At 37.1% G+C, this 14,435-nt stretch overlaps 1 protein-coding gene across 2 annotated transcripts; it reads left to right on the top strand.

Annotated features, from left to right (window-relative positions):
• Positions 1–7,332: 7,332 nt before the first annotated feature.
• LOC113279181 (homeobox-leucine zipper protein HOX32-like) lies at positions 7,333–14,178 on the top strand. Of its 2 annotated transcripts, XM_026527888.1 has the most exons (18): positions 7,339–7,993; positions 9,096–9,255; positions 9,942–10,054; positions 10,156–10,246; positions 10,344–10,439; positions 10,553–10,666; positions 10,759–10,842; positions 10,929–11,084; positions 11,188–11,262; positions 11,356–11,462; positions 11,572–11,764; positions 11,874–12,074; positions 12,267–12,344; positions 12,472–12,606; positions 12,691–13,007; positions 13,221–13,335; positions 13,432–13,581; positions 13,766–14,178. In XM_026527888.1, the coding sequence occupies exons 1-18, from the start codon at positions 7,731–7,733 to the stop codon at positions 13,910–13,912; spliced, it is 2,595 nt and encodes an 864-aa protein (XP_026383673.1). In that variant the 5' UTR covers positions 7,339–7,730; the 3' UTR covers positions 13,913–14,178. The 2 variants fall into 2 exon arrangements, with proteins under 2 accessions (XP_026383670.1, XP_026383673.1); XM_026527885.1 differs by having other exon boundaries at positions 7,333–7,993; positions 12,472–13,007.
• The last annotated feature ends 257 nt before the right edge of the window (positions 14,179–14,435 follow it).

Genomic DNA, 14,435 nt, shown 5'->3' with positions numbered 1-14,435 from the left:
ATATTCCTAATATGAAACTAATGGGTATTGGTGAGAAATATTTGGGGATTCCCTTCTTTTGCATAGATCTAGACAAAAGAACTGTCAGAGCATTCTAGATAATATAAATAATAAACTGCAAGGTTCGCAACGTAAGATGATAAATCAATTAGGTAGAACTAGTCAAGTTAATGTTGTGTTGAGTATTATGAGAATATATGAAATGAATATCTTCAAACTCCCAGAATCGACAATTCATCATATGGACAAAATACAAAGGCAACAATGGTGGAATAATGACATAAATCATCATTCTCCTTATCTGATTTCTCGGGTAAGTAAAATTACTTAGAAGACAGGGTGGTTTTGGCCTTAAGAATTTAACTAATTATAACTTGGTTTTTTAACCAACCTGGCCTGGCAACTTTTTCACAACCAAGTATTACTTGAATTCTTGATATGAAACTAATGGGTATTGGAGAGAAATATTTAGGGATTCCCCTTCTTTTGAGTAGATCTAGAAAAAAGAACTGTCAGAGTATTCTTGATAATTAATGTGAATAATAAACTACAAGGTTTGCAACGTAAGATGATAAATCAATCAGGTAGAACTAGTCAAGTTAATGTTGTGTTAAGTACTATGAGAATTATGAAATGCGTATCTTCAAACTCCCATAATTAACAATTCCTCATGTGGACAAAATACAAAGACAATAGTGGTGGAATATTAACAGAAATCATCATTTTCCTTATCTGATTTCTTGGGTAAGTAATATTACCTAGAAGACATGGTGGTTTGGGCCTTAAGAATTTAACCAACCTGACAACTTTTTCACAATCAAGATACTCTTTATGCTTAAATTATTAAAGGTAGATACTTTTATCATAATGATCTTAATTAAGTATTCACCTCCTCCTGATACAACCAATACAAGTTAGGTTTGGCAGAGCATTTGTTTAGGTCTTCAGATTAGTATGAAACATGCAAAGTGGCAAGTTGGGAATGGTAGTAACATTAATATATGGACCTCTAATTGGATGCCTTTAATGCCAGTTGCAATTCAAGATTTGAATGTTCTTTATCTCAGTAATTACCAATGGATTTCTTAATAGATTGACTCTACTTCATCTCAGTGGAATGTTTCACTCTTGCAACAACTCTTTACTCCCGACCAAGTGAATTCTATCCTATTTATACCCATTGGACTAGATCAGCAAGACAATCTTATTTGGTCTTATACGAGTTCTGGTATTTTTACTACTTCTTCAACATATAAGATGCTTTGTGATCAAGATCATTTCAAGAATGCTTCTTTGAGTTTAACTTCTCAGTTTTGGGAATTGAAAATGCCTAATAATCATCCCCTTTTTCTATGGAAAGCTCTGCATGATGCACTTCATGTCAAAGCAAAAATGCTTAGACATATGGGTATTACTGATCAACTATGTAACTTGTGCAATTCAAATCATACTTAAGATGTGGATCACCTGCTACTATATTATATATTTTGTCAAATAATCTAGAGAAAGTTCCTTCCTCAACTTTATTCTTCTCTGATACAATTTTCTACAGTTTTATCTTGGACTCAGAATTGGCAGCTTGAGCATTACACAATTAATATCTTTAGTGAAGAAGCGAGGGTCTAACAACACCACCCAATATTTCGCTTAGAAATATATATGGACAAACCCGAATATACTTTTAAGAGAATCAACAAGACTCAATAAATTAAAAGTATATCAACGAGTTTATATCTCTCTCTTGATTTGATTTACTCAAGCAAGACTGCGAGTTCTAATCAAATACAAGGAATAACTTGGACGATACCAAATACCAATGTCCAAGGATCAATCAATGATAATCAAACAACCAAAGGTTGGATTATTCCAATTGATGATCTAAACGCACAACCTGTATTATTTCAATTATAAAGACAAAACAATATAATGCGAAAATTGAAATAACACAGACACCAGAATTTTGTTAACGAGGAAACTGCAAATGCAGAAAACCCCTGGGACCTAGTCCAGATTTAACACACGATGTATTAAGCCGCTACATACACTATCCTACTCCAATCTAACTTCGAACTGGACTGTAGTTGAACCCCAATCAATCTCCCACTGATCCAAGGTACAGTTATGATCCTACGCCTCTGATCCCAGAAGGATACTGCGCGCTTGATTCCCTTAGATGATCTTACCCACAACTAAGAGTTGCTACGATCCAAAATCGCAGGCTTTGACAATAAGAAAATCCGTCTCACACAAAAAAGGGTATCAAAGGATCAATCTGTCTCCCACAGATAAACCCTAAAGGTTTTGTTCCGTCTTTTGATAATAATCAAGGTGAACAAGAACCAATTGATAATCCGGTCTTATATTCTCGAAGAACATCCTAGATTAATCAATCACCTCACAACAATCTTAATCGTATGGTAGCGAACAAGATGTTGTGAAATCACAAACAATGAGAAGAAGGTGTTTGTGATTACTTTTTATATCTTGCCTATAGGATATGTTAATCTCAAGCCAATCAATCTGATTGTACTCGTAAGATAGAATATGTAAGATCAGATCACACAACTACGATAAAAGTAGTATCGGTGTGGCTTCACAATCCCAATGAAGTCTTTAAGTCGTTAACCCGGTTTAAGAAAATAAAACCATAGGGTTAAAGGAGAATCGACTCTAGCACGCAAACTAGTATCACACGTAATATGTGGGGATTAGTTTTGCAGAGTTGCTAGATGTCCCCTTATATAGTCTTTCAAATCAGGGTTTTGCCTTGGTAACAAAGCAATCAATATCCACCGTTAAATGAAAACATGATTTAGATTCAAGCTAATATTTCTCAACTGTTAGATCGAAAACTTAGCTTGTTATACACAAATAAACTGTACGCTTCTATTTTTGTTAACCGTACCCAAACATGTAAATTATTGGTTCAATAATAGTCAACCAAAAGGCTAGCTATTTGAGCATTTCATATCAACCATGTTCTTCTTCACCATAACTAGTTCAAGTGACTTCAAACTAGTTAGAGAGTTGTTAAATTGCAAGGAAATATTATGTACTATACAAGACACAATTGAAGAAAAGATGATTTGATTCACTTGAATCGGTTCATGAACTTTTATAGCCACGGTTTGCAAAAGCATTCCTTAGTGTTTTAAGATTAAGTTCAGAAATCATCTTTATATATATAACCTTCTCAAGTTCGCAGACTAGGTTCGCGGACTTAAGATACCGGACAGAGTTTACAAACTCCAGCAGAAATTCTCGGGATGAGAACTTCACCTGTTCGAGGACTGGGTTCGCGGACTTGGTTCACGCAAGTAGTTTATCAACTCCATCAGAAATTCTCGGGTTTGAGAACTTCGGCAGTTCGCGGACTGGGTTCGTGGAATTGGCACTTTCCATACTTTCGGTTCTCTTGATCAACAAAGTTCGCAAGCTTTGGTTCAAGGAATAGGACTTATACATAATGTGTTTCCACAACAATTATTATTTCCACCATTGGTTATGTAATCTAAACTCTCATTTCAATCACTGCAACATTCTTAGAGGACGTTATACAGTTGTTACATCATTTCTCGTCAAAGCAATTTCCAAGATGATTGAAACATATCAAGACTCTCTTCACTAGGTAAAGATAAATTTGATCGAAGCGAAAAGCTAACCAACACATATTTCAAGATATAGATAGGCGAGGTGTACTCGGTTCGAAATACTAAATGTGTATAATCCAAGTCTATATATATATAGCATACGAATTCTTGTCTCAAAGAGTAGGAGATAGATTAGATAGACTTTTGAGTGATAGATAAGTTCAAGTCTTCACATACCTTTTGCCGAGAAGTTCCACCGTTCCTTGAGTACTTCTTCTACTTGTATGATGAATCGCCATGAAGTCCTTGAGCTCAACTACGCTTTTTATCCTAGTCTGAGACTTAGCTATAATAGACTAGAAATCAAGACTTAAGTTTTGATCACTAACATTAACAAACATACTTGATATAACAACGCATGCGAGTTCGACCGAGCAATGCTCTAACATTTAGTAATTCCCACTCTATTCGTATTATAGCTTGCATAATGCGTTTCATCTGCAAATATAAATGCAGGGTTGTTTTTGACAACATTACACCTTATACAAACAATTCCAGGTTAACTCCTACATGAATCAATATTATGTAGATACTGCATATGATAATGTTAATCAGTCTATTGAAGTTAGATCTTCTGTGCATAGTACTTGGTATCCTCCTTAGAAATTCTTGAAATTTTTTGATGCTTCTTTTAGTTCCCACTCTTTATAAGCTGGAATAAGCATTATAACTAGAAAAAAATACATGAGAGTATGTGGATGAAATTTGAAAAGTAGCAGTAAAATGAGTCATTTATGTTCATCGAGAAGCTTGGGCTTTATTAGAAGTTATGGAAATGGCGGAAACTAACGATGGTCTAATGTTATCTTTAAAATTGATAATCTTAATACTAGCTCTTGTTTATAACATCAATCAGAGTGTTCCTTTATTTAAAAATTATGTAAATATATGCAGTATTAATGTTGTGTGGTCTTGTATTTTTGTTTATAGAGAATGTAATAACGCAGCTGATGTTTTAGCTAAGGCTTCTTCTTCTGCACATATCAAACACCAAAATTTGCCACTTTGCACCCATTATGGGTATTTCAAAGTGGTAAGCATATGTGCGAATATGCCAAATATACCTCATAGGCATATACAATGGAGTTTCCAGCGAGCGATAGAATACCCATAGCTATATGGTCTTAATGTCGCTCATTGGTCATTGTAGCGCCAGTCATGTTGTTGCTCATTCATTAAACCATCGTTCAACAATTCCTCATCCAATGGCTAGAAATTCGCCACTTTATAAATACCCAAGTTCGATACATTTTATCTCACATCAGAATTTCTAAATCTCTATAAAATTTTCAATCTCTCAACCTTCTTCTAATCTAAAACAAGATTAACTAATTACATTTTCTTTACACTTTTTAATTTCCTGTAATATGGATTCACAATCTCAAAGTTAAGACAATAATAAAGGTAAAAATGTCAAAGTTTTGGGTGCAAAATTCAACATTATAAAAGATGAATGTATTTTTCCTAATTGTGTTTATTTTACCCAAGATTTTATTGATGGTGCTCAGCAACATGGTGACACCATGTGGGAAAACATATTTTTTAGATATCAAGGGCAAACAATGAACATCAATGATCGTGATAAGAGTGAGTTGGCACGAAACTTCGTTGTAATCAATAAGGAAGTCGTCTGTTGCTTTGATAATGCAAGCCAAGAGAGGACGGGAGAGTGGTCTTGTGGATGGTGATGTCGAAAGACAAGTTTTACATAATGGCTATGCAAAATGGCGAAAATTTCCAATTTGAAAGTTGTTATCATATTTTGAATGTGTCGAAAAAATATAATCCAAACATGTTAACAGATGATCAACAAGTACCTGAAAGGGCATCCCTGCCATACCCAATCATACAGTCAAGACTATATAACATTCCTGGGAATCCCACATCCTCATTATTTCTTAATATTTGTCTAACATCTTCCTCGGTGGGTTTTCGTAAATATGTAGGACCAAAATGATTAATTATTACTTCACAAAACAATGAAAGATAAGTGAATGAAGTTGTTTTTCCCATACGATGGTACTCATTGTTCGCATCCGCTGGTTTGCTTTAACCTAGAATTTTTAGCCGAAGTAACTTTTTGTTCGGGACTATGGCATCTAATATTTAGTGCACCAAACTGATAATTGAATTGAGATTCTACTCGACAAATGTCATCAATAATCTTTTTCACCAGGTGCTGAGGCAATGCCAGATCGACGTTGGAAATCTTGATTAGAGTACACACAATTGGGAAGAAAATAACCGTTCATCAGCTCTTGGTGGTAAAATTTCCTCCCTCGATACGTATATCTTCTCGAGAATACTTCTTTTGGCTCTGAAGCTCTAGGTATTTGGTCCGTATGTACGAGCATCAGAGTGTCGATTAGTTGTTCATCTTCAGCTTCCTCATCATCAAGTTGTTGCAACCTCCGTTGATGCATTTCTTGCTGTAATCTAAACCGATTCATAATAACATTCTTCTCCACATTTGTTCTGGCCATTGATGGTTATGAAATTTGAAATTGAGAACACATATAAAGAAACTGGTAAAATATATGTAGAAGTAGGTGTGAGTAATTTGAAGAAATAAAGGGACGTATATATAAGAACTAGGCATGGGGGAAATAGTCGTTGATCGATATAGTGTCCAACGAGCGATATTGTAATGAAAGAGCGATAAACACAATGATGCCTACGATATCCATAATATGGCTAGTGTTGTAATTAATAACTGTTGATAGTAACTCTAACGCTCAGCTATTTTCCCAAAATAGTGCAACTCAGTTGCCAGGCCACCTGGTACGCCAAACAATTTTTTTAACCTTGTCCATTGGAGTAGTCTTAAAGCTGCTCGTGAGCATAATCTACGAGGGGAACCATGGTCTAACCCACACCTGATATGTTAAATTTCCATACACATCATATGGTTGGTGTCGTCGTTAAAAAAGAAGAGACCATGGTTGCACTTATAACCATGGTAAAGAAAGGGTACTGCACTACTGCTCGCTAACATATTTGTGCTAGACAACAACATACAAGCCAGCAGATAGCATAACACAGAGCATCATCCAAATATATGCTTTTCTGTCCATAGGATTCCATACATACACCCATTCATGCACACCCATCCATGTCCATGATGAGTTTAGTTTATTCCGATTTCCCTTTCTTTGGTAGTCATAGAGACTAGATAGAGAGAACAAAAAAATACTTGGTAGAAAGAGAAAGTCTCTTAATTTTTTTTTTGCTGAGACAAGCTGTGTAGTACCACTGTACACACACTTTTACTTTCCTCAGAAAGAGAGTGTGACCGTGAGTGAGAGAGAAGAAAACAGCTTGGCTTAACCCGTTTGTCAAAAAAACGTCTCTGCCTGGTAAAAAATATGTATTCATGGGTGTCTCTCTGCCTCTACCTCTGTCTCTCACTCTCCATCAAATTTAGTGTTACGCTCGATCAAATTTAGTCTTCCACCGTAGCGTCACACACCAAACTAAACTCAAATTTAATCGTTTTTTTTTGGTCTTTGATCTTTGGTTATACTCGCACCACTGCAGTTGTTCTCAACAGCTAAACCTTACCAACGCCTGTCTCACTCTTAGTTATTTTAATTTATCCTTTATTTTTTTTTTTTTTTTGTCTCTCTGTTTATTTTTTCTGTGGGTTCTGTTTGTTTTTGAGTTAAACTTGTTTGTATTCATCATCTTCACTTCTCACACTCAGCTAGATATCTGTGTCACTACCACCATAGAGATGATATAAAGAGCAATACTCTACAAGGACCCACTTCTCCTCCTCCTCTCTTCTTCTTTTCTCACTTGCTCTTTGTTGTTGTTGGTATTATTATTATTATTACTATTACCATTCTCTGTTCACTTCTTTCTTCTCCAATCTCCATACTCTTTCTTTTTTCTCCTTCAAGGAATTCTGATGTGGGAGAGAGGAGGCTCTCTCTCTTGTTCAAGAGAGCCTACCTGATTTGAGATTGAGAAAGACTTTGTTTTTCTTTCAAGCTTTTTTTTCATTCTACTTTCAGACAATCTTGTGTGGTTCTTTGATAAAAGTCATTTTCTAATCTGGGTTTGGTATTTAATTAGTTAATGGCACTTTCTATGTATAATCATCATCATAATAATCAGAGAGAACTTTCATCAACTTCATTGAAACAACAACAGCAGCAGCAGCAACAAATGGATACAATCAAGTATGTTAGATACACACCTGAACAGGTTGAAGCTTTGGAAAGGGTTTATATTGAGTGTCCAAAACCTAGTTCATTGAGAAGACAGCAGCTGGTTAGAGAGTGTCCAATACTCTCTAATATTGAGCCGAAACAGATCAAGGTCTGGTTTCAGAATAGAAGGTAAACAAAGGGTCTCTGGAATCATTGTTTTATTGTCCATTTGAGCTATCCAAAAAAAAAAAAAAAAACTCTTCTTTTATGTTCATTAAGTGTTCTTCAGAATGTCAGTCCATTGGGTTGCTTTGATTTTGCTTTTGGATGTTTAAGATTTATATTCAGTTCCTGTGGCCAGAATCTGGTACTAGTTTTTGCCATTGTTGGGTGTCAAAATTTCAAGTCTTTTTTTTTTCTTCTTTTTAATCTTAGGATATAGTACTAGTATTTTGGGGTTTTGGGGGTTGAAGGATCATATTCATTTCAGTCAATATTGTGTTATTGAGGCAATGGGTTCTTCCAGTTCATGATGTTTTGGGGGGATGTGAAGAAGGAAGGGATAGAGATGAGAGAAGAAGGGGTAAAGTAGTTTGTTTTGATTTATGTGTCATTTATTTCTTTAGCATTTTATAGTTCTGAAAAGTAATTTATTGGGTTCTGTGAGGATATCAAGTGTTCTTCTGTCTGTCCCTCCCTGCATCTAAACATGCAACTTACTTTCTATCTTTGTATATGATTTTATAGAAGAGGAATCATTGTACTTAGAATATTTTGGATTTTTAATTATTGTGTATTATGGTTAAAATTGTTTTTGTCCATTCCATGATTCTAATTGTTTTTGTAAGGACATAGTTATCAGCTATTGTGAAGTCATTGGGTATTCATTTTTCTTAGGTAGTACTTCTGAAGAAAAATGCTTACACAGTGTTGTGGTTGGGGTCCCAACATGCTGTTTAGGACATGTTTTCTCATTTAGAAGCAAGAAATGCACACACAAGACTACCCCAACTTGTGTTTTTCTTGGTTTTGCATTTGAAGTTTTGGGGGTTTCATAATCTATTACTCCCTCCGTTAAAGTAAGATAGACTGGTTTTATGGTTTCAAAAACATAAAACTAGCTTATCTTATTGAAACAGGAGTACTAATATTTATGAGTTTGCTTGAAATTGAACAAGCTGTAAAGTTGATGGATTTATAATGATTCAGATGTTAACTTCAGGCTGCAGGGTTGGCCTAATTTTATTATTAAGATTGCAAGCTGACATTCTTTATTTGTTTCCCACTTTAGATGTCGCGAAAAGCAAAGGACGGAGGCATCTCGTCTCCAAACGGTGAACAGGAAGCTGACTGCAATGAACAAGCTGTTGATGGAGGAGAATGATCGGCTTCAGAAGCAGGTCTCCCAGTTTGTTTATGAAAATGGATACATGAAGACTCAGCTGACCAACGTAAGACTTTACCAAGCCTTTCTTTATAGTTGTAATTCAATTTGTTGCTGTGTTGGCTTTTAAGCGGTTCTCATGTTTGTTTACTTGACATGCATTATCTTTCATAAATAACCGATAACTGTCGCTAGCACGCGGAAAGTGCCTCTGCACATGTTTTTACATTTTGGGAATCTTGTACAACTGTGTTTTTGGCGTATGCCGTTGAACTTTCTCGTGTCTTTTCCGGTTTGTACGAGCTTAAGTGTTGAAACGTGTGAACTGAATTTGGTAACTCTCAGTGTTTAAAAAGACTAAGTATGGAATGAGGTTCAAATTTATTAATAAAATATCTCATTAAATAAAAAACTTACAATTTTTAGTTACTTAATAATTTAGTATGCAAGTCTCTTTATAAGAACGGGATGACTAGAAGTTGATTATATTGGGTCAAGAAATATAAAGTCTGCAAAAGGAAATGATTTCATTTTACAATTTCATATGAGATGCAACCTTTTCCATCTCTTGTCTGGGAGGTTATTGGGTCATTGCTCCAATCCATGGTGAATAAATGTCCCATGCCTGCCCGCTTACACTTGAAAGGGCAAAAGTTTTTCCCTTTTGGAACTCATATAGGACTAAACTTGATCTGATGCCAAATGATTAGATTTTATTTTCAAGATTATTTATGGTTTTCATATTACATGCAGGCTTCTGCGGTGACCACGGACACGAGCTGCGAGTCTGTGGTCACAAGTGGTCAACGCCAACAGCAGCAAAACCCAACATTGCATCCTCCCAGGGATGCCAACAACCCAGCTGGGTAAATAATTCTCGAGTCTTGAAACATCTATTTTTACTTATTTTAACCTCTTGTCTATCTTGCTTAAGCACCTTACTATACTCACTACTTTGCTTCTTTAGTCTCCTCGCAATTGCTGAGGAGACCCTGACACAGTTCCTCGCCAAGGCCACTGGAACTGCTGTCGACTGGGTCCAGATGCTGGGGATGAAGGTAAAGATGTGACCCTTTTGTTAATTCCGTCTGTTCTTCCATTTGTGTAAAGAAAATGAGGCTGAGCTGAGACTTACATTTGACTTTTTTCTTCTAGCCTGGTCCGGATTCTATTGGCATTGTTGCTGTTTCCCACAATTGCAGTGGTGTTGCAGCACGAGCCTGTGGTCTCGTAAGTTTAGAACCCATGAAGGTGAGCCTCTCTCTCTCTAATTTTTTTTTTCTATTTAGATGTTAAGCAATAATTGCTTTTCCCTATAAAATTCTCTCTCTGGCTGTGTAAACCTATTTCCAATTACTGTATAGGTCGCGGAGATCCTCAAAGATCGTCCATCTTGGTTCCGTGATTGCCGAAGCCTTGAGATATTGTCTGTACAACCTACAGGAAATGGAGGAACCATTGAGCTTATATACATGCAGGTTGTTTTATGTTTGAAGTTAGTCAAAGTTGTTAAATGATATACAAACTTGTCTTTTAAAAAAATCATACTTACCGTTTGAGATTTCTGTAGACGTATGCACCTACAACATTGGTGTCGGCACGTGACTATTGGACATTGAGATATACTACGGGGCTGGAAGATGGTAGTCTAGTGGTAATTTCACTGAACGATATTCTACATTCTACTTATACGGGAATATAACAGAAATTAGTCTCTAACAAGCGCCTTGCATTTTGTAGATCTGTGAGAGGTCACTTACGCCTTCCAATGGTGGCTCGGGAGGGCCACCTGCTCCCAATTTCGTGAGAGCTGAGATGCTTTCCAGTGGCTACCTTATCCGACCTTGTGATGGTGGGGGCTCTATGATTCACATTGTCGATCATGTCAACTTGGATGTAAGGATGATCACATGAAAATCAGTTTCTTTTCTTGTTACATGTTTTTATCTCTCTGCTGGTCTCATGTTACCTCATCCTGTGTTTTATGTCTGACATATAGGCCTGGAGTGTGCCTGAGGTTCTTAGGCCACTATATGAGTCACCCAAAATTCTTGCGCAGAAAATGACCATCGCGGTGAGTTCGTCCTGCAATCTGCGTTGCATCTATGGGTTTCAGTAACAATGGACCATAAATGTACTAATGGAAGTTGCTGATCATTTTCTGTAGGCACTTCGATATATAAGGCAAATTTCTCAGGAGATGAGTGGTGAAATTCGTCACAGTGGAGGTCGCCAGCCTGCTGTTTTGCGGACATTTAGTCAGAGGTTATGCAGGTAATATCTCAAGCCAACACCAATCTGTTATACCTAATCAAGCAATTCTTTTAATTTCTCTCTGCATTTAAGCTCTAATTTTGAGTAACACTCTAAAAATTGTTTGCAGGGGATTTAACGATGCTGTTAATGGATTTGCGGATGATGGTTGGTCGGTACTGGGAAGTGACGGTGTGGAGGATGTAACAATTGCTATAAATTCTTCCTCGAGTAAACTTCCATGTTCACAAGGAAACTCTTCTACCATGCTCTCAATATTAGGGGGTGGAGTAGTTTGCGCCAAGGCGTCAATGCTACTAAAGGTATATTTGCGGAGTCCTAGAATCTTGTGAGACCAGCTTTTGTCTGTTACTGATACTGTTTGCCCAAGATCTGTTATGGATCTCGCTTACTATGCTTTGTGTACTATAGAATGTGCCGCCTGCACTGCTCGTTCGTTTTCTGAGGGAGCACCGCTCAGAATGGGCTGATTATGGTGTTGATGCTTATGCGGCTGCATCAATGAAATCTTGCCCCTATTCTATCCCTGGTGCAAGACCAAGCAATTTCTCGAGTAACTTCCCCAGTAGCCATGTCGTCATACCACTTGCTCATACCTTGGAAAATGAGGAGGTGAGAATATTAGTTACTATAAATAATGTTTCAGTGTAATAATTGTTTTTTAGGGAGATATATACTGCAGGTAAACTGGATATATGAACATATTGCACGTGGATAAATAACACCGATTCTCTTGTTTTGCACTGTATTAAAAATACCAAGATTTGGAATGTATTAGCGATTTTTCTTGAACTCCTAATGTAGGCCTTGGAAGTGGTTCGTCTTGAAAGCCGTGGGTTCTCCCAAGATGGAGTTTTATCACAGGATATGTATTTATTACAGGTGATATATCCATTGCTGAGGCATTTTTGACTGTGGACAGTAATAACAGATTTAATACAGCATGTATCACACATGCAATCTTATTTTCTATCTTATATTCTTACTTCATTTCTCTTTGATAATTCAGCTTTGTAGCGGAGTTGATGAGAACGCAGCTGGCTCCTGTGCTCAGCTTGTATTTGCACCTATCGATGAATCCTTTCCTGATGATGCTCCATTGCTTCCATCTGGTTTCCGTGTTATACCTTTGGAACCTAAAACGGTTGGCTCATCTCCAAATTTATTCTTACTGATTTTCTTTTCTAGTTTATCTTTAATGTTTACAGATGCCGGTTTGATGTTTCAGGATAGCCGTACAGCCTCCCGAACTCTTGATTTGGCATCCACATTGGAGGCTGGAGCAGGTGGATCGCGTCCATCTTCTGATGACAATAATGAACTGAAGTCTGTGCTAACTATCGCATTCCAATTCACATATGGGAACCATTCTCGGGACGATGTTATAGCAATGGCTCGGCAGTATGTACGCAGCATTGTTGGGTCTGTACAGAGGGTTGCAATGGCTATTTCTCCATCCCGTTTAAACTCCACTCTAGGTCCGAAAACGTTAGCTGGATCTCCGGAGGCTGTTACCCTTGCTAGATGGATTTCGCGCAGCTACAGGTATACTTGAGGATTCTATTCATTAAATTTAAACATATGTGGCTGCCATATATGTGATTCAAATGTTCAATTTATTTTTGTAAATTTCTTTTGCACCGTTTAGCTATGTGTAATGCTTTCGGTTAATTAGGATTATTTGCCCGGCTATTCAATGCATGTTTTTTTTTTCCGCTTGATGATGTATATTTGTATAATTTGTCTCATTATTTCCAGGTTCCACACTGGAATGGAGCTCCTTTTAAGTGACCCCCAAGCTAGTGGGGACTCCCTGTTAAAGTCACTATGGCACCACAGTGATGCGATTATGTGCTGTTCCATGAAATCAAATGTATGATATGCGTTTTTCTTTAATTTTGTTGTAAATTACGAAGTTGGTAGATTCAAGTCAAGTGATGCTGATGCTTTACTTGCATTGTTTGTGCAGGCTTCCCCAGTTTTCACCTTTGCTAATCAGGCAGGACTTGACTTGCTAGAGACTACTCTTGTCGCCCTTCAAGATATAATGCTTGACAAAGTTCTTGATGAAACTGGTCGTAAGACATTGTGCTCTGAATTCTCGAAGATCATGCATCAGGTATTCCACACAGTACCTTAATGGAATTTTGATGTGATTTTTATGCCGCTAAGATTTCATCACTTTAAAATAGTCGGGTCATCATTTTAGGAGTAGGTCAGACCTCGATGACCTGAGCAGTCTGATTTTGTTCATCCTTGCATATTTCAGTACTTGTTTTAATTTTACTATGTGCACATCACAGGGTTACTCACAACTGCCAGCCGGAATTTGTGTGTCGAGCATGGGAAGGCCAGTTTCTTATGATCAGGCTATCGCTTGGAAGGTCTTAGACGATGACGGCACAAATCACTGCTTGGCTTTTATGTTCATGAACTGGTCTTTTGTCTGAAGATGCCGCTTGGTCATCTCGACGCTTTGAATGGGTGCCAAAGTTCAAAAAGAAAGAAACTGAAGACCTCCTTAGTTAAACTTGCAATATCACTACTGTTTATGTTTAGAACATTTGGATCTTTTAAGTTAGTACTATGTTCATCACTCTTTTATAAAGCAGTTCCGTGGATTTATAACTTTATATATCTTTGCATACATTCGGAAAATTCCATTTGGTCAAAAATGGAAACTCAAGGAATGTTAGTTGGCTAGGGCATTGTTGATTGTTGCCTTCCATTTTGCATTTTGAAAAGCCAAAAAGATTTCTGATAAAAGAGGACAAAAGAAGCCATGGGATTGGCAAGATATTTACTCATCATCACAAATGGCCCATATAAAAGTGCGTGGCTACTACAGGTCTTGGTATAATCTTGCGCTATTCTGCAGGCGGGTGGATGCATCGGCGGCATGGAATATATGCCTCCAACATGCAAGAGATATGCGCAAGCTGAGTTATGGTCTCCTCCCACCCTTGTTTGAAG

The sequence above is a fragment of the Papaver somniferum genome, chromosome 1 (assembly GCF_003573695.1).
Source record: "Papaver somniferum cultivar HN1 chromosome 1, ASM357369v1, whole genome shotgun sequence".
Classification (NCBI taxonomy): Eukaryota; Viridiplantae; Streptophyta; class Magnoliopsida; order Ranunculales; family Papaveraceae; genus Papaver; species Papaver somniferum.
The sequence above is the reverse complement of the archived record's forward strand: the minus strand, read 5'-3'. Positions and strand labels throughout refer to the sequence as shown.

Coding starts and splice junctions, on each gene's coding strand:
- LOC113279181 (XM_026527885.1), top strand. CDS start 7,731: ATGGCACTTTCTATGTATAATCATCATCATAATAATCAGAGAGAACTT. Junction 7,994..9,095: donor GTCTGGTTTCAGAATAGAAG/GTAAACAAAGGG, acceptor TTCCCACTTTAG/ATGTCGCGAAAAGCAAAGGA. Junction 11,085..11,187: donor TCGATCATGTCAACTTGGAT/GTAAGGATGATC, acceptor TCTGACATATAG/GCCTGGAGTGTGCCTGAGGT.